General features: G+C 37.9%; 1 protein-coding gene across 2 annotated transcripts; it reads right to left on the bottom strand.

Annotated features, from left to right (window-relative positions):
* Window positions 1-3412: 3412 nt before the first annotated feature.
* On the bottom strand, window positions 3413-22612 carry ACTR6 (actin related protein 6). 2 transcript variants are annotated; one of them, XM_081084280.1, is made up of 11 exons: window positions 22469-22612; window positions 20949-21066; window positions 19388-19469; window positions 18423-18546; window positions 15450-15585; window positions 15303-15359; window positions 12048-12146; window positions 11875-11953; window positions 10426-10597; window positions 8651-8789; window positions 3413-5658 (listed from the first exon to the last, which is right to left on the bottom strand). In XM_081084280.1, the coding sequence occupies exons 4-11, from the start codon at window positions 18475-18477 to the stop codon at window positions 5529-5531; spliced, it is 867 nt and encodes a 288-aa protein (XP_080940406.1). In that variant the 5' UTR covers window positions 18478-18546; window positions 19388-19469; window positions 20949-21066; window positions 22469-22612; the 3' UTR covers window positions 3413-5528. The 2 variants fall into 2 exon arrangements, with proteins under 2 accessions (XP_080940406.1, XP_080940405.1); XM_081084279.1 differs by having other exon boundaries at window positions 19401-19469; window positions 22469-22603.
* Between the last annotated feature and the right edge of the window lie 495 nt (window positions 22613-23107).

The following is a 23107-nucleotide window of genomic DNA, read 5'->3' as shown; positions in this document are numbered from 1 at the left end:
GGGTCAAACGACCCTTTCACAGGGGTTGCCCAAGACCATCGGAAAACACATATATAAATAATTACATACTGTTTTTGTGATTAATCACTATGCTTTAATTACGTTTAATTTGTAACAATGAAATTGGGGGTCACCACAACATGAGGAACTGTATTAAAGGGTCACGGCATTAGGAAGGTTGAGAACCACTGCGTCTAGAATAAAAATACACATGCAGAGATTGCATTTATAAGACTGGACCAGAAATATCAGAGGCACGAGGGAGAGCATGTGGTATGGTAGACAATGAGAGAATGGGCTCTGGAATCAGAGACCTGGATTTACTAGTGACCTATTTGCGTTCAGAAAGGAAAATTTTAGCAAGTAAATGACTTTGATTAAGGCAAAATCCAATTTAAAAATAGAATTACTAGAAGTTAGAGTTGCTCAGCAATGCTTGAAATGCTTTATTATTATTTAAATTGAATGACATTTCCTGTAACATTTCCTAATGAAGCTTATTTTCATCAACATATATACTACTATTCGATTAATCTTGTTTACAAAAAGGAATTGTCTTCTACTGAATGATTTTTGTAAGTTGAGGCAGTAATTCCTAGAGAAAATACTAACCAAGAGGTGCCACTCCACCTAGTGACAGCTCCACAAATTACAGTTATTAGGCTTAAATAGAATTCCCAATTTGAGAGACTCGTTATATGCAAAGTATTTTTTCCCCTGTATAAATAAAATCCAGCTCCTGTCACTGTAAAGCTTACCTCCTGGTAGAATATCCAGTAAATTACCATGGGAATTCACAGCCTGATTCATAGAGCTTAAGAATGCTTGAATTTCTTATATTATTCACATTATTAGCTACTATCCAGGTAAGTAAAAGATTTTCTAACTCAAAGAAATAAATGTTGAGACAAAACTCTTCTCACATATAATTTATATACATAATATTCAAGATTGAAAACCATTCTTGAGATCCTTTTTTTCCTTCTGGAAATCTTTCCTCCTTGTACTCTCCACAAGTGGATTTCGGGGGGTTTTTACTATGCAACTGCTTGTGTGCTAGAAAGATTTTTGAACATAAAAACCAGGTGTTGTAGCTGCAACTCTGTCCCTTAACAACTCTGACATCAATGACACTATTAGGCAACTCTTTTGTTGCCCAAATGATTCCCTCACAGGAGTATAATTCAATATTTGATTAATGCCAGCACTCCACTTCTGGCCAGTGCCAACCATATCATGCAGAACTACCTATAAGCCAGGTTTGAATTATTTCTCTTTGGTACTAGGGAACCTCCATGAGGTCACAGATGTGAGTTGAAGGAAAGGTAAACAGTGCACCAACTTCTCTATGGGTGAGCTCACACAATTGACTTGTCCAACCTGAGTCCAAACTTGTATGTGCCACTTCCACCGGACAATGGCATGCTGCTGTGCATGCCTACCCTGCAGGGGGCAAGGGAAATGACCCCGGGGACAGAACTGAGAGCAGCATTTCCAGTTGTCCAGTTTGCATAAAAATACTGGCTAATGGGTTGATTGGAGGATTAGAGACTTGAAAACAGACAAAAAACATGGGAACTAGAAGCTTCAGGATAGTATGTGAATGGACATCACAGAATAGGCCGCAAGTGCAAGGAATTCTGTGTCCTTTATGAAAGAAAGCTCATCCAAAGTCCCCTTCTTCTGGGAAGGTCAGGGGTGGGGAATGTTCAGCCTGCGGGCTGTGTAGGCCCTCTAAATCATTTGGTCTGGCCCTGCCAAGGCATTAGAGGTGACTTAATTAAATATCTGACCAGGTATAGCTGGCTAATTTTTAAGTTGAGAATTTGTATGGCCCTTGAATGATGTTATAAATATGCAAATACCCTTGGCAGAAAAAAGGTTCCTCACCCCTGTTCTCAGTGGACAGCACAGCCTACACTGTGGCTGTTAGTTAGCCTCTTCCCCCAACCATCCCAGACCTTGCCCAATTAAGCTACATTCTGGGAAAATTCCCTCAGCTTCTTTCTGTTTTTCAGTCTTTAGTAGTATCCATTCTGCTATTCAACCATCAATTAACCATAAGAAATCTCTACTTAAGAGGGTGGGATGGTGGGGGGGGGGGGGTCAATTGGGGAAAAAGGAGACATATGTAAAACTTTAAACAATAAAAAAAATTTTTTTAATCTCTACTTTTAATTTATAAGATCTTTGTTATAGCAACCTGTTGTTGTTGTAATAGATGCAATTCCCTCACCAGTCTCTCAGAGAATATTACTTTAAAAGTTTCTTTTGCTTATTTTAATCCCTAGGGTTCATTCTTGTCTGCTGGATTTGGTGGTGTTAAGCACTCCTCAAATGTTTAATGCTTGGGTGTCTGTTTTTTTCATTTATGATTCCCTGTTCCCCTGACAGTGAATTAAGTTCTAATTAGGGTGTCTTTCCCCAGCAGGAGGAAAGTGTACTAAATTTAGGGCCCTGCCCAGTCAGAATTCTTTCTAATGAGGTCTGAGCTCTTGTCTTTAGCTAAAGATCAGTGCCACAATCAGCTGCCCCCTTTTTTTGAAATTCTGATACTCTTAGTGGATATGACATTATTTCAGGTTCTATTCTTTCTCTCTCCAACTCTTACACTTCTACTCTTTCTGCTGAGCCTCAACTCCAAGAAAGGGAGTAGGGCTTAGCTGTTTCCAACTCGTTCTTTACATGGCTTCCCCATGATCTCCTATACTCGCTGGATTTGTCCTAAATTATCTCTCGAATTATTCTTACGTCTTTAGTTTTCTCCTGTCCTAATCTGGGATATGGGTTTTCTTGTCCTTGTTTCTCTAACAACTTAATCCAATTAGTTTTCCATCTTTTAAAAAGTTCCTCCACATTTGTTCATTAATGGCACCCTTCAGGGTGGAATACTTCAGGATTTACTCTTCTAATAAAATATATGAACTGTTTCATGCACATAATATAGATTCTAATACAATAAACACCTATGTGCCTACCACCCAGGTTGAGAAAGAATATATCACAAGTAGCATCTGAGTGTTCTGTGTATGCCTCCCTGATCTAATTTCCTCCCTCCTCCGAGCTTAAAGGGACTTGGGACAGGCAGAGTAGTAGATGGACATGATCAGTTTACGACATGAAAACCAATCACCACTGAATTAAAAATTTCAAAACCAAGATAGAAAAGTGTTTGAGAGGGCAGTTCTATCTTGATTACTCATTGCTGTAAATCCCAATCCTCTGCCATTTTAAGGTGTATATCATGCATGGCCAACATGTTACTTCCCTGCATGCAAATTATAATAAAAATTTTAAACTCTAATGTGGCTAAGTTCTCTTTCTACTTCTAGTAAATCTCAAACTTAAGATCATCACTCATTTTTCTCCTTCTCTTGGTAAGTGTTCAAAAAAAAAGATCATCCACATTTTTCTATAATAATAGAGATCTTTAATGCATCATTTCAGACAATGTTTATTATTCAGAGCTGAAGTTAAATGTTCTCTTTGAAGTCAACTTACTGTATAATATTAAAACATTACCTCTAGCAATAAAGTTTTCAAAATCAGGCAGGTGTTGAAATGCTTGGGAGCTTTGATGCTACAGATAAAGGATTAGGCTCCATGTTCATTAATTTAAGAAATGAATTTTTATGGTCTCAAAAAAGCACTATGAGACCTACTGGTACACTGTATACAGAAATTCCAGTCTACTGTAGTAAGGATATGAACGCATACGCATCATCCTCAGTAGAATATAACAGAAGAGTTCAGGTGAGGGCATGTTTTAGGAATGCAGCCTTGAGGAATGCCCAGTTCCTCACAGCAAAAACACCTGGCTGGTAAGGATATCATTCTACCTGACCAAGATGAGATCCTGACAAGTCAAGAAAAGCCCTTTAAATGGGGCTTATCTTTTTACCTCCAACCACATTACCTTGAAATTCTAGCACTGTGCAACTGTATGGTTGCAAAAACTTGTTTTATGCCACCAGCATCTTTTTCCTACAATGTCCACAAATTGTATGTTAGTAACTGGGTATCTTCAAACTCTATAATGATAACCAGCCTAGGTCTAGGAAGGACTCACCTGGCCTTACCCCAATATGATCCAATATATAATTGTAGTTAGTACACAGCTCTTTCACCCTGCCCAGCTTCGGTCTCTCCACCTTAATTTTCCTATGGGAAACTTCCTTCATTTACTCTAGGCCTGTGGTCGGCAAACTGCAGCTTGCGAGCCACATGCGGCTCTTTGGCCCCTTGAGTGTGGCTCTTCCTAAGCCTTAGGAATACCCTAATTAAGTTAATAACAATGTACCTACCTATATAGTTTAAGTTTAAAAAATTTGGCTCTCAAAAGAAATTTCAATCGTTGTACTGTTGATATTTGGCTCTGTTGACTAATGAGTTTGCCAACCACTGCTCTAGGCTGTCTTAGTGGGACTGTTAAAGTCCCTAAAGCCATGGGGTAGGTGCATGATCCCAAGTTGGGAGAAGAGACTGGTAGGAATCTGATTGATGAGCACAGGCCAAAGACAGAAAATACAGAAGCTGAGATATTTTGATGGCTGGGCTCTGTAAGGATTGTCTCTTAGTTTCTATAACCTAGATGCCTAAGGTTATCTGGTTTTTATTCTCAGGGCTGTTGGTCCAGCCACAATCTTTTTCTTAGATTTTCTGAGCTGTCCTCTGTCCTGCTGATAAATGTTGTTTCGCATAGGATCACTCTAGTGAGTTCCTGCTGTTTGCCATCAAAGAAGCTTACCTGACCCATTCATGAATGTCACTGTAAGCTGTTCCCTTCAATTGGAAAGCTATGGCCTTTAACATCTTAATATGCTTACTGTAGATTATATGAGATTTTAAAACTAAGCACTAATATTTGTATCAAGGTGAACAACCCTAGGTTAACTTCAAATTTACTTTAATCCCCCAAAATGGTGCAGTATTTTTATGAGTGAATACACTTCTGCCAACACAGTAGTGACCAACAACACTTTAGTAAATTGGCTTTAGTCTCCACATTTTCAAACTTACTCAGAGTAAAAAATAAACATTAAACACACAGAAGAATGGTCTTTACAACTTTAGTATATACAAATAAGAATGACAAATTTAAAGTAAAATACTTGTTCTAAAGGAGAAATCATACCAGACTGAAAACACTTTGGCCAATTCCTAGACATAGTCACACAAAACTACCTCCTGAGGAAAACTGACCAGCGAGACAGTTAAGTCTCTGCTTTCAACTATAAAGAATTAAATCTAAAATGCATTCACTCTTTCATCTTCTAATGAAAGATAACATACTCTCAGAAACAGCATAAGCATTGTTTATGGTAATGTAGCTCCTAAATGAAAATATGGGCTGAGTTACAGTTCACTTAGTAAGCAAGCTGAGAAACCTTTGAAAATTACCCCTACATCAAAGTATTTACATAAGTTCAAGTCTTTCTCTTAAGATAAAAGGTAGCACAGATCTTTAACCTTTAAAAAGAACGTTTAAATTAAACCTTTGTCAGAACCAGTCAAAACTTTCTGAAATGTTAAATATCAAATTTCTCTTCACAGACGCTATGTCCATTTTCTTCATAATCTTCTCTTGTTACCACCATATCTTCAAAATCATCATTCTCTGATATCAATTTTCCTCCTTCCCAGGCATAAGTAATAGGGCTAAAAATAAAGGTAACATAAATGAATCCAGATGATCTTATAAAACTAAAAGGCAAAAACATTAATTAGTCACTAAAATGTAGCAGAAAGTCATTTAAAGTGTAAAAATAATCATAAACTTCATAAGACTAAAGCAAACTCAGAAAGAAAGGAATCTTTATCAACATTACAAATAGTTATTCTTTTGACTTTTTCCCCTGTGCCCTGAATCTATAATAATAATTTTTTAAAAAGTGTAATATGCTGATTAGACTAGACAGCGGAAAGACCTTCCGGACAAAGCCGTGGCTGTGAGGGCAGAGCCCCTTGCATGTATTTCGTGCATCGGGTCTCTAGTTCTTATAATAAAAAACAAGAATAAAAGCAAAAGATTAAAAATACATAAAATGAAAAACACTGTCATAACTGAGTCTAACTTCTGTACTAGTATGCAGCAAAGATATGTCATCACACAGCAATATAGTTATGACAACGCCCATTTTATAAGTCTGGAAAATAAGGGCCAGAGAGATTAAGTCTGGAACTAGATTTAACTGGAACTGTTATCACACAGTCTGTGCTTTTGCTGCTATACTCTGTTGCCTCTAATAAATGAAACATTTAGGAAACACAGTGCAAGATAAATGGTTACATGGTAGGACATGGACAGTAAGTAAAACTAAAGCATGTTAAACATTTAGTTTGGCTTTATTTACAAGCAAGATTATATACTTTGTGTCATAATGCAATTCTATTTCTACTGTTCCGCTATCCCCAATTCAGTTTCAAATCTAAAAAATGAGAAAGAAAAAAGTTAATGTTTTCCTTATTGTACTTATTGCCATTTCTTTTTTTTTTAAATATATTTTATTGATTTTTTTACAGATAGGAAGGGAGAGGGATAGAGAGTTAGAAACATTGATGAGAGAGAAACATCGATCAGCTGCCTCCTGCACACCTCCTACTGGGGATGTGCCCGCAACCAAGGTACATGCCCTTGACCGGAATCGAACCTGGGACCCTTCAGTCCGCAGGCTGATGCTCTATCCACTGAGCCAAACCAGCTAGGGCCTTAGTGCATTTCTTAATCTTGGGGGGAGAGGAATATGCGCGTGCGCACACACACACACACACACACACACACACGAGTAGGTGTGCAATAAAGATTTGATAAATAAAGAAATAAACTACTTCTGTGCATCCCTTAGCCTGTAATGTGTACACAACTTACATTTAAAATGCAGGGTAAGACCTGGCCAGTTTGGCTCAGCAGATATAGCCTGCGGACTGAAGGGTCCTGGGTTCGATTCTGGTCAAGGGCACATGCCCAGGTTGCAGGCTTAATCCCCAGTAGGGGGCATGCAGGAGACAGCCAATCAATGATTCTCTCTCATTGTTTCTCTCTCTCTCTACCTCTCCCTTCCTCTCTGAAATCAATAAAAATATATAAAATAAACAAAATGCAGGATAAAACTTGGCCAGTGTGGCTCAGTTGATTGGAGCGTTGTCCCATATACCGAAAGGTTTTGGGTTCAATTCCCGGTCAGGACACATAACTACATGGTGAGTTCAATCCCTGGTCGGATCACGTATGAAAGGCAACCAAGTGAAGTTCTCTCTCACATCAATGTTTCTCTCTCTCTCATTCCCCCTCTGAGATCAATATGCATACTTTAGGAAGACGATTAAAACAAACAAATAAATAAAATGCAGGATAAAAATCCAGTACGCTTCATACTCTAAAAAGAGTATATGAACATCAATGATGATAAAAATCATTTCAATATCTAATGGTAGTTTATTCTTCTACCTGATAGCTATGAAATAAGTAATCAGATGAGGGCCTGCTATAGGTTTTGAAAATTTCTACTTTAGCTTTAAAACAAAACTCTAAAATTAAGTCAGGTATGTGGGGTCTCTGCCACTTAAAACTTGGGAGGGAGCAATTATTAGATGTATATTTGGTAAAAGCTCCTGCCTCAAGGTGAAGAGAACTGGGTTTTGATTTGGTCACTGCTATCAACTCACTGTAAAGCCTTTGCCAACTTATGAGTCCTTGCTTCTTTATTTACAAAGTAAGAACATTGGACAGGATGATGTGTAAGCCTTCCTTACAGCTCTAAAATTCTGCCTTAATTTTTTTACCAGTAAAGTAGAAATGATATCTGCTTTTTCTCATAAAACAGGGTAGGGGAATATATATAAAACAGTTTTGAATTTAACAAAAACTAATTACATTTAAAAGTTAATTTAAAATATTTTAAATTATCTTAAGACATCCCAAAACAACTTATGAATGGACATAACTTATCTCAATGGGTAAAGTCTTAAATTTCTATACTTGATAGAAACTCTCAGGAAATGACACACCTCAGATAACTCAAATAGATAATAACCTAATTGCTTTGCCTATAAAAACTCTTTGGAAAGAAGACTGACTTACAATAGGGAAGTGATCTCATATTAACCAAGTGCCCATCATGTTCCAATCATTATGGTGGGCACTTAAAATACTTCATAAGACTGAATCTACTAAAATGGAAGGTTTGTCACTTCAATTTTGTTGTTGTTGTTGTTGTTGTTGTTGTTAATGCTCACCTGAGGATATGTTTTTCACTGTTTTTCTCAAAGAGCATGGAAGAAAGGGGGTGGGGAGAGGGTGAGGCAGAAGGAGAGAGGGGAGGGAGAGAGAGAAGGAGAGAAACATATTGATTGGTTGCCTCTCAAATGAGCTCCAACCGGTGGGGGTTTGGGGGGAGTGAACCCGCAACCCAGGTACGTCCCCTTGACCAGGAATTGAACCCGAGACCCTTCAGTGTGTGGGCCAATGCTCTAACCACTGCACCAGCCAGGGCTATCACTTCAATTTTTGAGTAAAGGAAAATGAGGATCCCAAAGGTGAAATAAACCTGCCAACATGGAAGAACCAGGTTTTAAACTCAAGTCTGCTTTATCCACAGTCCACTTCATCTACAGTCTGCCATGTTTTGTGTCTACATGAGCCAAGACTTACTTTTCAGGCAGCACAACAGAAACATCATAATCGGTTGGAGTGAGACATCGAACTTCTGAGTAAACCCGATCCCTAAATCCTGGGAAAAGGGAATTTCCTCCTGTCAAAACAATGTTTCTAAAAAAATGCGGCTGCATTTCTGTAAAAGGAAAAAAGGGAGAATGGAGAAAAAAAAAGACATTAGAAAATCTGTTTACCTATCTTCATGGAATAATAAGAATGAGGCTTAGGTAAAAGCAATTAGGGATTATAGGTACTGGTTGGGAAACCATATAATATTTTTATAACCATATAAATTATAATTTCTGAGATTTTATAATGATATTACAGATAAATAGATATATTAAACAGAAATATAACCTCTAGATATTGAACAAAGACTAAGGTAAGGGGCTGAACTATGGGCTACTTACTATAAGCTGTAACATTATATATATATCAGTAACATTCTACTAGCAGATATTTGATAATTATAATTGTTCTTCCCTAAAATGGAAGGAATCTTTGTGTAGGTTGAGACTGAGCTAGTGAAAGATGAAAAGGAGGTCCTTCATGACATTTTAACTTCATGCTATCTCACTGAGACGGGTATTTAAGTATGTGCGATACTTAAGAGTGAAAAATACTCATAATCTATAATAATATTTAAAGAAAGGATTTTGTTTCGCACTCATTAAAGTTATATGATGGCAAACATTAAGTGCCATAGGGTCAGCCAGTATTAAAAGCCTATGCAGCACCTCAGGGAAATTTATCAAGAATTACAACACTGAACCCTTGCCGGTTTGGCTCAGTGGATAGAGCGTCAGCCTGCGGACTGAAGGGTCCCAGGTTCGATTCCGGTCAGGGGCACATGCCCTGGTTGCGGGCTCGATCCCCAGTGGGAGGCGTGCAGGAGGCAGCCGATCAATGATTCTCTCTCATCATGGATGTTTCTATCTCTCTCCCCCTCCCTTCCTCTCTGAAATCAATAAAAATATATATTTTTAAAAAATTACAATACTGAGTACCAGCGCAAAACAAGGAATGAGTATATATTGACACTGAGTCTCCTGGCATGACATTAAAGGAGTACAGTATAAACTGTTGCATACCTCATGACTGTAACTTTACATAAAGTATGAAATTAATATGAAATATTAATATGAAAATAGTTGTTATTAATATGAAAATATACTAAGATGTTGGAATTATTGACTTTCTTTTTCATTTTTCCTTTTTTTAATATATCGGAAGGAAAGGATGTTGCATATGCTAGGTTTTCTCCAATGCCTAGTGTTCCTTATGAACTAAGAAGACATCTTCAAGATAGAAAAGTACTTTAACACTCGAGAATATTAGTTAAATCATGCTTCTGGAGAACCCTGACTTCACTCCGAAGTATACTTCAATCTCATTAAAATTATATCAATCCAAATATAACAGAAAGAATAAACCAATCCTACCAACGGCTGAAAACCATTAAGTTGCAAAGTTATAAAGTCATGTTCTGTGCAAAGGTGGGTTAAATTAAAACTTTTTCTACAATAGATATGATAATTTAATACTCCTGGAGAATTTCTTCAAGTTTAAGTGTACAATAATGACTTTTTCCCATATGAGATGTATAATCTGGGACCAATAAAGAATTATTCAAGTATGTTATTGGATCTGGAAATCTCTACAAATAAAAGACTTGCTATTTCCTAAAATTATTTAGAAGAAACAGATGACTTCTTGAGTTCACATAAGGTTTTGTAAAAATATCATTACTACTCAGTACTTTAACTATGTACCTTCAGGTAAGTTCTGAATTGAGTAGACAATAGCTTCTGGGATTCCCATTTCTTGAATTCCTATATCAGAAGGATTAAAGAGTATTTCTGGTACAGCAAATCTTTCATTGGCCAGACGAAGAATTTGTTCCCCAGATTTATATTTTCCACTTAGCACCATCTCTTCCCTTGGCTTAAAGTAAAAGATAAAATGTTTACCACATTATCTAGATCACACGACGAATAACATTTAGTAATATGTAATACTAATATATTAACATGTCCTTGGAAGTTTCAGGTTCTCAAAAGTTAGTAGTTTTCTCTCCTGTTGCCTAAACTACACAAATAAATAATTAGTGACCCTAACATAGCTATTCCCCCAAAGATAATCTGGCTTTATTCCACACATTTTAAAACAGAAAGAAAGGAACAGATGAGAGGAAACTTCATAAAGTACTTATGATAGCAGACTGATTGCCATTGCCAGAGAACAAAGAACATACTCTCAATAGAAAACACTTATTGTCTTATGTTTCTTCCGTTATCTACTTTCACTCCCCTATTGCTTATTGAATACTGTGGTTCATTCTATTAGGATATTCCCTTTCCCTTGTGCAAAAAGCCTACATCTTTACATTTATTATTTATTCAATCTTATTTAAAAATCTGTTTCCAAATGACTTAAACAAATATATGGGCATTACCACTGAAATTCTCGTTATTTTCTGCTAACCCACCCATCTGTGAGCTCTGTTCCTAAGGGACTAGGAAAAAAAAAAAACTCCTTCTACAATATTCTACATCATTAAAATAATATTCCCTCTCAATTTTACTAAGAATCATCAGCTTTTCTAAATTCAGTTATAGACATTCACTTCATTTGACTCATATATGCAATTTTCCTCCCATAATAGAGTATATCCTAATCCTTTATATAGGTATAAAAATACTTAAAATATATAAAAAGAAATATCAATAATTCAGTCCTGGGTCAACTGTATCAATATTCACAACAGGCAAATAACCAACTTCTGTTTATCTCCAGATTTGTCATTCAGCTGACAGTTCTTTTTCTAAATAACTTTAGTGAGACATTTATTAATCATTTATGCACTTGTAACTGGAAAAATGGCCACCAGGAAGGCAGCCAATCAACAATTCTGTTAAGACTCCATTGCCGAAACCGGTTTGGCTCAGCGGATAGAGTGTCGGCCTGTGGACTGAAAGGTCCCAGGTTCGATTCCGGTCAAGGGCATGTACCTTGGTTGCGGGCACATCCCCAGTGGGGAGTGTGCAGGAGGCAGCTGGTCGATGTTTCTAGCTCTCTATCTCTCTCCTTTCCTCTCTGTAAAAACTCAATAAAATATATTAAAAAAAAAAAAAAAAGACTCCACTAATCCCAGCTGGATGCTTTTCAAATCTGACTGAGGTGGTCACTTGAAGAAATATAATGAGGATTTTTCAAATTACCTTACAAAAGCCCTTTTTAATTGTACTAAAGTCAGGCAAAACATAGTCTATCATTACTGTATTTTCTTCTCCTTTCAACCTGGAAAAGAAAATAGAGACTTATGAAATATTTTAACTATGTATAACATTCCCAAGAATCAACTTTCCAATTCTTAGATTACCATTATACATACTTGGCAATATCCATATCTCTATAAAAATCCTGAGACACATAGCATACATCTTCTTTCACTTGATTAATCACGTGTGTTTCATCCATAACATGTAACTGCCTAAAAAGAAATAAAAATTTTAAATGGAAAAGAGCCCCGGCTGGTATGGCTCAGTTGGTTGAGCAATGTCCTGTGCACCAAAAGGTCATCGGTGCGGTTCCATCCCTGATCAGGGCACATGCCAGGGGGGTGGGCTAGATCCCCAGGGGGAGGGGTGCAGGAAGCAGCCAATAGATGTTCTCTTTCTCTCTCTTCCTTTCTCTCAAAAACATATTTAAAAAATGATATGGAGCCGAGACCGGTTTGGCTCAGTGGATAGAGCGTCGGCCTGCGGACTGAGGGGTCCCAGGTTCGATTCCGGTCAGGGGCATGTGCCTGGGTTGCGGGCGCGTCCCCAGTGGGGGATGTGCGGGAGGCAGCTGGTCGATGTTTCTCTCTCATCGATGTTTCTGGCTCTCTGTCTCTCTCCCTTCCTCTCTGTGGAAAATCAATAAAATATATTTAAAAAAAAATGATATGGAAAAGATTTAAATATAACTTATAATGAACATTTAAAATATTTTTTTCTGGAATTAAATTTTCAGGTAACTAGTTTTTTAAAATAGTAAATTCTTGAATGTGTAAATTATTTGTAACTTTATGAAATACTTATTTCCATTATTATTATTTTTTATTTAAAACTTTTATTGTTGCCCTGACCGGTTTGGCTCAGTGGATAGAGCGTCGGCCTGAGGACTCAAGGGTCCCAGGTTCGATTCCGGTCAAGGGCATGTACCTTGGTTGCAGGCACATCCCCAGTGGGGGGTGTGCAGGAGGCAGCTGATCGATGTTTCTCTCTCATTGATGTTTCTGACTCTCTCTATCCCTCTCCCTTCCTCTCTGTAAAATATCAATTAAAAAAATCAATAAAATATATATATTAAAAAAAAAAACCAAAAAACTTTTATTGTTGACACTTGCAGATGTCCCCCATTTTCCCCTCCTTTACCCACCTCCACCCAGCCCCATCCTATTTCCATTATTTCATTTTATCTCCACATTATCCCTCCAAAGGCAAATGTAAGTCCAGTTTAAAGAAGGAAACTGAAAACGTGTTAAGGGGTAAGGTTTACCCAATTAAAGAGCAAACTTTTTCCTCCAACCATTCTAAATAGAATCTTGCTTTTAACTCTTTGCACTTTCTTTTCTGATTACAAAAGTATTGTGAGTCAGCACACAGTACCTGGCATGTAGTGGATCCTTAATAAATATTTGATGAGTAAATAAAAAAAAAAAACCCACAGGTTTAATGTATAAAGATTTGCAAAAAACAAAAATATAAGCTTACTTCCTTTGAATATTTTTCGGTGTACATAAATTATATACATGTTTACTTTTTATGTTTTAGATTAAACATTATCTCATGAACATTTTCTTATGCTATTACATACTCTTTAAAAATTATTTCTTACTGCCCTAAAATATTCAGTCAGAGGGATCTGTTAAAATGTATTTGTCAATGTTCCTAATGTTGAAAGTTTAGATCAGGGAGGAAAGATACCTGTGTGTTTATAAACATGGACTTGGGAGCCAGAGACTTAGGTTTAATCCCAAATTAGTAGCCAAGTTATTTTATCTTTTTGGGACTACAACTCTTCAACTCTGAAAAGGTAGTATCAACAATTTAACATAGCTGTAAGCTTATTATCCTAATCATATATATAAAGTGTTTAGCATAGTCCCTGTACTCAATAAATAATTTTTGCTTCTGCCCCAGCCAGTTTGACTCAGTGGATATAGTGTCAGCCAGCAGACTGAAGGGTCCCAGGTTCAATTCCAGTCCCAGTAGAAGATGTGCAGGAGGCAGCCAACCAATGATTCTCATCATTGATGTTTCTATCTCTGGCTCCCTCTTCCTTCCCCTCTGAAATCAATAAAAATATATTTTAAAATAATTATTATCATTGCTTCTATCTTTTTGCTTTTAACAACATAGTCATATACACCATATTCCACCTTCTCCAAGATGCACAAATGTACCAATGAAAAGAAAAAAAATGCTAATTAAACTATGACAATTCTAAGGTACCAATGATTGGAAGATTCACCTCAATTTCAAAGTTAAAATGTAAAAAAACATAAACTCAGGAGTAATGACATATAGTACTTTTATCTATATCTCTGATTATGATTATTTATTCATACTCTAAAATGCAGAATATAAAATACTTAGTCTCTTGGTATACTGCCAAATTATTTACCAGAAAAGTTATTTCAAGTTGTGCTCCGATCAGCAGCAAATGAAGAGTGCCCATATCACAAATCTACATCATCTTTTGAAAAAGTTCCATAAATGTGCATTGTTTAATGGTATTTTAATGTGCATTTTCTCTACTAAGAAGTGCCATGAGAAAGAGGAGTTCTTGTCTATTTTGTTAACTCATGTATCCTCAGCTCCTCAACAAATAACTGATAAGGATTTGAATTAAATCTTTCATTTCTATAGGAGTTTAACATTTTTTTATGTCTGAGAATTATCCATAGAAATCCTTTGCATGTAACTCTCTAGTGATCATCTATCTGTGTCACTGACCATTTGTTTTCTGAGAATTACCTAACTAAGGGTAGCTTTCTTATGGGTTAGTAAGCGCCCATAATTAATAAAGAAAATAATCCTATCATATTTGTTTCAGTTTTATGTTTATCTTAGTTTTATTCTTTTTTTAGGTATATTTTTATTGACTTCAGAGAGGAAGGTAGAGGAAGAGATAGAAACATCAATGATGAGAGAGAATCCTTGTTCGGCTGCCTCCCGCAGGCCCCACACTGGGGATCGAGCCCGCAAGGCAGCATGTGCCCTGACCAGGAATTGAACTGTGACCTCCTGGTTCATAGGTCAATGATCAGCCACTCAGCCACGCCAGCCAGTCTTCTTATACACATTTTAAATTTGTTTTACAATGCACATGAATAACATTTATCATTTTAAAATATTAATATATTAAATTCTGTAGAATTTGGGATTGTCTTTTTTAGTGGACAATACCATTTTAAATGCTAGAAAGCTTTTCGATTTAATCATCATTAGTATTTATATATGTGATATAGCTTTTTAAGCACTAATCATACAGAAATGCCACCTGAAGTTACAACTACGGGTAAAGAATAATTTTAAGTTGCTTGAAAAACTTCATTGCCAGCATCCCATCCTCCCAAAGAATAAAAGTTAAGTATTACCTATAAGATATGATCTCCTTTAGATGATTGGTTAGGAGTTTCCCTCCCACATTTATCCTAAAAAGGGAGAATGGAAATTTGGATCAGTTTACTACACATTTTTCAGTTTTATTCTAAAAAATAACATAAAAATGAAATGCAACTCACCGAATAATTGCTTCTTTTTTCTTTTTACTTCTACAATAAGGAACTATATGTGTAAAGGAGTACCCACTATCAACAATGATACAGCATAATTCGGAAGGGTTATCTCGGAAATACCTATGTGCACTGAGAGCCCCAGCTATTAAAAAAAAAAAGTGGAGAGAAAAAGAAACATTATAATTATTTTAAAGCAATAAAGAAAGGTAGAAAGTAAGGCAAAGACAAATGTTTTCTTTTGTTTATAAGAAAATGTTAATTTATTACTATAGTCATAACTCTGTCAAAAATTCCTTATAGTGTTTAAACTTTCAAGTATCACTTTTTTGTGGTAAATATAAATTTGGGATCAATTTTTAAAGGTCAATTTTCATTTCATAGCTTAAAATATTATTTTGACAACAGATAATTTTACTGAGCATTCATTACATGTTGGAGACTATAGTAAACCCCATTGAGTATGTGTGCTTTAAATCTCACAACAATCCCGTTTTATAGAAACTGCAGCACACAGAAGCTAAATAATGGCCCAGAGTCATACAGTTAGAACCAACCAGAGCCAGGATTCAAACCTGCGCAGTGTGACTTTAAAGCAGAGCTCCTCAACCTTGAAAATACTGACATTTGGGGCCAGATAATTCCTTGCTGTTAGGGCTGTCCTGTGCACTGTAAGATGTTTAGCAGCATCTGTATCCTTTACCCACTAGATGCTAGTAGCATTCTCCCAGTTGTGACAACCAAAAATGTCTCCAGACACTGCCAAAAGTCCCGAGGAGCAAAATCACCTTTGTTGAGAACACTGTTCTAGAGATTCAGCTCTTAACCAGAATTCTCCTCTTAGTACTAGAGGCCGGGTGCATGGATTTGTGCATGGGGTGGTGGGGGGGATGTCCCTCACCCTGGCTTGCACCCTCTTGCAATCTGGGATCCCTCGGGGGATGTAGCAGTGCACCAAGCAGCAGGCAGCCAAGGCAGAGCCTGAGCCAGGGCCGGATGCTGCACCTGCCGCTGCAGCTGCACTCACCAGCTGTGAGCCCAGCTCCCTATGGGAGAGCACTGACCACCAGGGGACAGCTCCTGCACTGAGTGCCTGCCCCCTGGTGGTCAATGCACATCACGGCGACTGGTCGACTGGTCATTTCCATCGTTCGGTTATAACGGTTGCTAAGGCTTTTATATATATACTAGAGGCCTGTTGCATAAAGAGATTCGTGCAATAGGCCTTCCTTTCCCCTGGCTGCTGGCGCCAGTTTTCCTCCGGCACCTGGCACCCAGGCCTTCGCTCTGGCCGGGCTCCGGCTGGAGCCGGCCCCGGGGCCGTGAGGCTTCACTGCGCTGCCGGCTGGCTGTCGCTGCTCCAGTCCTGGGGCCGTCAGGCTTCGCTCCACCACTTGGAGCCTATGTATGCAAATTAACATGTTAGGTTAATTTGTATACTCTCCTGATTGGCTGGTTAGCGTAGCGAAGGCACGGTCAATTTACATGTTTGTCTATTATTAGGTAAGAGAGATTAGATAGATAGATAGATAGATAGATAGATAGATACTAGAGGCCCGGTGCACAAATTCTTGCATGGGTGGGGTCCCTCAGGGTAGCCTGCAGGGATCAGGCCAAAACCGCAGAACAATGCGGCCTTCTTCTCCTGCCTGCCACTCCCATTCATCCTGGCCCCCGTTGCGCCAGCCATGGGCTCACGCCCAATCAGTCCCAATCAGGAGAGGCTGCCGCCACCACAGCAGCACTGACCAGCCGTGAATCCTGTGTCTAGCGCCCAGCCTAAGGGGGTGTTGGGGGGACCAGGAAGTGGTGGGACACCCTTGCCAGCCCAGGATCCAGATCCATCCCATGATGTTTGCACTGGCTGCTGGAAGCCACCTGGCGGCCACTTTTACATTGTTTCTTCCTTGTAGAGCGCCTAGGGAGGGGAAGTGGCCGCGGTGCCTGAGGCTGACTTCCAGGAGGCCAGTGGCGCTGTCAGGATTGTGCCTGGCCCATTCTCCGGAGATTGGACCTCCAGGACTACTGAGGGAGTGAGTGGCTGCCGCCGGGCTGGTGGGCCGCCAGGACTGGTTAGTCAGTTGAGCAGCGCTCCCGCTATGGGAGCACACTGACCACCAGGGGGCAGCTCCTGCGTTAAGCATCTGCCCCTTGGTGGTCAGTGCGCATCATAGCAACTGGCCGACCCGTCATTCGGTCGTTTAGGCTTTTATATATATAGATTGTTGCTTTATACAGACTTTAATTCTGAAAGCTAAATATCTTAGTACATTCATTATACAGCCATGTAATGTAATTCTAACTTTTAATAAATTTACTCCTGGATGATATTGATAGATTCTATGTTGGCAGTCTGACTATTAACATTTTTCAATCAATTATAATAGCAAGCATATCTGTAATAGAAAAGATAACTACCTCAGAAATAATAATCTTTCAGAGATTAGATATATGTGGGTAGTAACTTCATTAGGGTGAAATATTATAAGAGTAAAAAGATAAAATGAGAGAAGTCTGACTAACTAACCTCTAAGGGTCCATCTAGTTTTTAAATTCCGTGTTTTATTTCTTTCAAATCTAAAATAATATTCTTGGATTTTTAAAAAATATATTTTATTGATTTTTTTTTACAGAGAGGAAGGGAGAGGGATAGAGAGTTAGAAACATCGATGAGAGAGAAACATTGATCAGCTGCCTCCTGCACACCTGCCACACGGGATGTGCTCGCAACCAAGGTACATACCTTTGACCAAAACCGAACCTGGGACCCTTCAGTCCGCAGGCCGACACTCTATCCACTGAGCCAAATTGGTTAGGGCACTGCAAGCTGTTTTTGAGTTTGACACGCATCTTCATCCAATAGGCCGACGCTCTATTTACTGAGCCAAACCGGCCAGAGCACATTCTTGGATTTTAAGTGTTCATTTACCCTATTCATATCCATAGTCACATAACTCAATTCCAACCAAAACATTAACTCACCATTTACTCTTAATACTGCTTGGAACTGGTATTCTTCAAATAGGATCTCATTCATTGATTCTTGAATAGAAGTAAAGTTAAAATATGGTTCTGTGATAATAATATTAGTATCTAAAAAATCAACCTAAAAGAGAAAAAAAATCCCATAAGTTTCATAACTTTGTGTTATAATTATAAACATATTTCACATGTATAATCAGACTTACTTTAAACTCACAATAATCTTAGGAGACAGGTCTTATTATACCCAGTTAATAGGTGAGTAAACCCAGGCATCTGAGAGAGTTGAATAAATTACCAAGGTTCATATAACTAGTTAGTGACCTAGGTTTTGAATACAGGAAGTCTGGTAACAGAATTCATGCTCTTTAACTATTATTCAATTTTAGCTGTCTTAATAGTAGCATTAACAAAATGGTTCTATCAAATTGTTTAAATATAATTATGCAAAAGTAATGAATAACTATAAGCACTGGGGCTATTGTTATTTTGCTTTTAAATGTTAAGAGGCGAGAGGCTTGAGGATATTTAATACGTACATAATTCTCTACCACCCATTCTTAAGTAGCATTAACATTTGAACATTTTTCTGTATACTTAAAGTCACACTATAGACATTACAAGCACAAATTTCTCATATTGTAATATTCACACATTCAAATATTTAGGCAAAAATATTTTATTGTGAAAATAAGATACTGAATTGGCCTAATAATAGTAGAAATCTGAAGTAAACTTTTAATCTTGAGTTTCATACAGCCTATCTCTTATATACCTCATATTTCACTTCAATACAGAATTTCTGTTCACTTGCACATACTTATTATTTAGAAAATCAAAGCCATGCACAGAATATTAAGTGACTTAAACACGTATCTGAAGCATATTCAAAAGTTTATAAACCTTAAAATATAAATACTAATTTTTCATTTGAATAAGACTTGGAAATAAATCTGAATACATACTCCAGTTTGTTACCTGATACATTTCTTTTCCAAAAAGGTAATCCCAAACTTGTCTTTGAACATCCCAATTCACCAAGTAACCCTAAAAATATTTTAAATAAATTTAATCATCAAAAATATTTGAACAATTAAAAAAAGTCAGATTAATATATTCTAAATTGCTGATTTCTATCTCTTTATGGTTACCTTCACCAGTCTAATGATGTTTGAATTTCAAACTAATTATGTTTTTCTCCTTTTAGAAGTTCAAAAAACTACAAGTTAACACTAACCAAAGTGTCAAGGGTTCAAAAGATGTAACAATAAGTACAGATGCTTCTCTCTGTGCTTTTCTTTAATGTGTTCATCTCATTTATCTTTAACACAAACAAGTAAAATTCAGTACCCATACCCACATTCAGTAACTAAATTATGATTGGTTATTTATTCTTTTTTGGGGGGTGGGGTGGGGGGGAAGAGAGATGAGAGAGGGAAAAGGAAACAGTGATTTGCTGTTCCATTTATTTATGCATTCATTGGTTGATTCTTGCATGTGCCCTCACCGGGGATCAAACCTACCACATTGGCATATTGAGACAACACTAACAAACTGAGCTACCCAGCCAGGGCACTGTCATTTATTTTATTTTTATTTTGTTAATCCTCAGCCCAGGATATTTTTTCCATTAATTTTTAGAGAGTGCAAGGGAAGGAGGGGGAGAGTGAGAGAGACATTGATTAGCTGCCTCCTGCCCACACCTCAACTGGGGTAGAAGAGGACAGAATCTGAAATCCAGGTACATGCTCTTGACTGAGAATCGAACCCGAGACCCTTCAATGTGAGGGCCAATGCTCTAACCACTTAGACACACCGGCCAGGGCGGTCATTTATTTTTAACAGTACACTTGAATTTCAAGTTTTGGCTTTAATAAGATCTTATTTAAAATTTAGCCCTGGCTGGTGTAGCTCAGTTGGTTGGGCAACAGCCAGTGCACCAAAAAAAAAAGGCTGCCAGTTCATTCCTGGTCATGGCACATGGTTGGTTACAGGCTCAATCCCCAGTAGGGGGCGTGCAGAAGGCAGCAGATCAGGTTTTGCTCTCACATTGAAGTTTCTTTCCCTCTCCCTTCCTCTCTTTCTAAAAAAATCAATAAAAACATTTTTTTAAAAAGAAAATTTAAATGGCATTTTTTAACTTTATTTTTGTAATAGAACATTTACTAAGTAAATTACAAAGGTAGAAAAAGTAATTCCTAGAAGTAATGGCTTAAGAAACAAGTTATGGAAGTAAAGGAAGGGCCCTCGGAGCTTGGAAGTGAGGAAGCTAATGGTAACATGCCTAGACCAGAAATAGGAAGGGGACAGGGAAGGCCTCGGCGTGCCCCAGGAGGGAGAGCACCTAGATGACATCTTTTAGAAATCTAAAAATATTTCCATACATTTTCTTATATGTACATTTAAAATCTTAGATATATAAAAAATAAAAATAAAAAATAAAATAAAATAAAATCTTAGATATACATTTAAAGTTATCTTTAAATTTGGGTCTATAATGCTAGAAATGGCATATAATTGAATTACCTTCTGAAAAGGAAGGATGTAGAAGAGTCCAGAAGGGTCCTTTATTTCTTCTATCTGGTTAGCAGTAAAAGTTTTAAGACGTGCTGTTTTTGACCTGAACTGACAGTTAGGAATAACCCTATAAACAAAGAATCAAATAATATAATTATTCCCTAAATACTTAGTTGCTATAAATACTTTTACTTCACCACCACCCTGGATGCCAGAAAAATATCCAAAACCAGTGTTTCTCATTGTCTTCACATAATAAAAAGTGCCTTTCCTCCCCTCCGCCCCCCCCCCCCCCCAAAGGGCTCTAGTACATACCAGGTTATGTACTGGACCCTTTTTCTTTCTCAAATACTCCTCAAGAGACCCTTACAGGTGGGTATTGGTCCTACCATCACACAGCTAACAGGAGATCTAGGTAAAGTTCCTGGTCTTTCTGGCTTTAATTCATAAATTTTTAATAAAATTCTGGTAAAAGGTTTACAAGTTCAAAATGCTGGCCATAAAATCAAGTGACCATAAAGTCAAAATTTTCCATCAGTAAGATGCTTTGGGTTCAGAAGTGGGAAGTAGTACTTTTAAATGTGTTTGTGTCCACCATGAGCTTACAATCTGTTTAGGAAGACAAACTAGGTCCATTATCAGTACAGGCCTTTATGTTTAAAAACATGATTTTTTTAAAGCTGCATCGTAATCAATCGTATGGTTGTATTACAATTTTAATATATCTGGTATTCTTGATTATTTAGCATCCTTCCTTAATTTTTGCTACCACACACAGTGGCTATAAATAATTCAGAGCATCCCGTATTTTACGCTTCTCAAGCACCTCTAATTGATTCCTTAGGTAACTTGGTAACAGAACTGCTGAGTAAGAGAATAAAAACCAATGATACACAAGTCTAAACATTTTCCAGAAGACTAACAATTTACATTCCTGAGCAGTTCAATTGTCCTCTTTCAAAAGAAAACAGAGAGGAAAAGAAAAACACACCCTTCTGTGAATGACAGAAGAAAAGCGTGTCTTCAAATCTGTTTATTCTTTATGCCAACACATATATTTGATAAATGCTATGGCAGTATTTGTTTAATTGACTATAATGGAGCAGGTCAGCCAATGAGCACTTCGAAGTTTGCACTTAGACAAAAGCTTTCGAATTCTCCAGCTACTAAAACCGTGGTTTTTACATTTTGGGGGGGTCATAAAACCCTCTGAGGATCTGAAGAAAGCTATAATCGCGTCTCCAAGAAAATCCAATTAGGAACCGCTTCTCTGGAACCTTTTTTTACAGAGCAATTTCCGGCTACAAAACAAAACACACGTCCCACTTCCGGGGCCGCACAGCCCAAAATCAAAATCTGCATTCCAGTTCAAAGCTTCCCAACCACCTAGCTCCCATGCGAGCATCCCCGGGGCTCAGCGTAAGGCCGCGCGGGGGCGGGAGCCCTGTCCTGACGTCCCAAAGGCGAAGCGCAGAGTGTGAAACTACCAGGCCTACGTGCCTTGTTCCTCGGTAAAAACCAACACTTACGAGACATTCTCATGGCTGTAACCGATTTTGGCGTTGTAGGCTCCGTTATCCAACACTAACGTCGTCATTTTAGCACGAAACACAACGCCTCTCCTTTCTCTTTCCGACCCTTCTCACATTTTCTTCCGGCACTCTACCGTCCGCATGGGCGGCGCTTAAGGGCGCGCTTCCTGTATCCCTTAGCAACGGAGGACGCCGGAAGCGGGAGACAACCTAGCCACCAGCTCTTCAGCCAGTCAGTACCGGCCGTTCCAGCCTAACAGACCAAAATTAAAATCTAGAAAAGTCATGGCGAGATCCGAGAGTGGAAGCTGCTAAAGGCTTTTCGCCCACTTCGAATTTGTCCTTGATTTCAAAGTTTGACTCGCTACTGCAACCTTCTTCTAATCCCTGTTGCAAACCAGCTGTGTGTGTGTGTGTGTGTGTGTGTGTGTGTGTGTGTGTGTGTGTTCGGATAGTGTTCAGACAGTGACAATTATGTAGAATAAAGTGCAGAACCATACTCAGCATGGTATTAGGTATGAGGTCTCTTCAGTCTCATTCCCCTCAATTGCCCATCCTACTGTAGGATACAACTACCCTGAATTAGAAATATGCTGTTCCTCAATGGCCTTGCTTTCTTACCCACATTCACACACT

Source organism: Myotis nattereri, assembly GCF_964212035.1.
Source record: "Myotis nattereri genome assembly, chromosome: 2".
NCBI classification, from domain to species: domain Eukaryota; kingdom Metazoa; phylum Chordata; class Mammalia; order Chiroptera; family Vespertilionidae; genus Myotis; species Myotis nattereri.
Note: the sequence above shows the minus strand (reverse complement) of the source record. Positions and strands in the feature narration are given on the sequence as shown.

Bases quoted from the DNA above. Each gene is read 5' to 3' on its own strand.
- ACTR6 (XM_081084279.1), bottom strand. From the start codon at position 22,536: ATGACGACGTTAGTGTTGGATAACGGAGCCTACAACGCCAAAATCGGT. The intron at 21,067-22,468 runs GTAAGTGTTGGT...CTTTGTTTATAG, and splicing joins TACAGCCATGAGAATGTCTC to GGTTATTCCTAACTGTCAGT. The intron at 15,360-15,449 runs GTGAGTTGCATT...CTCCCTTTTTAG, and splicing joins AAAAAAGAAGCAATTATTCG to GATAAATGTGGGAGGGAAAC.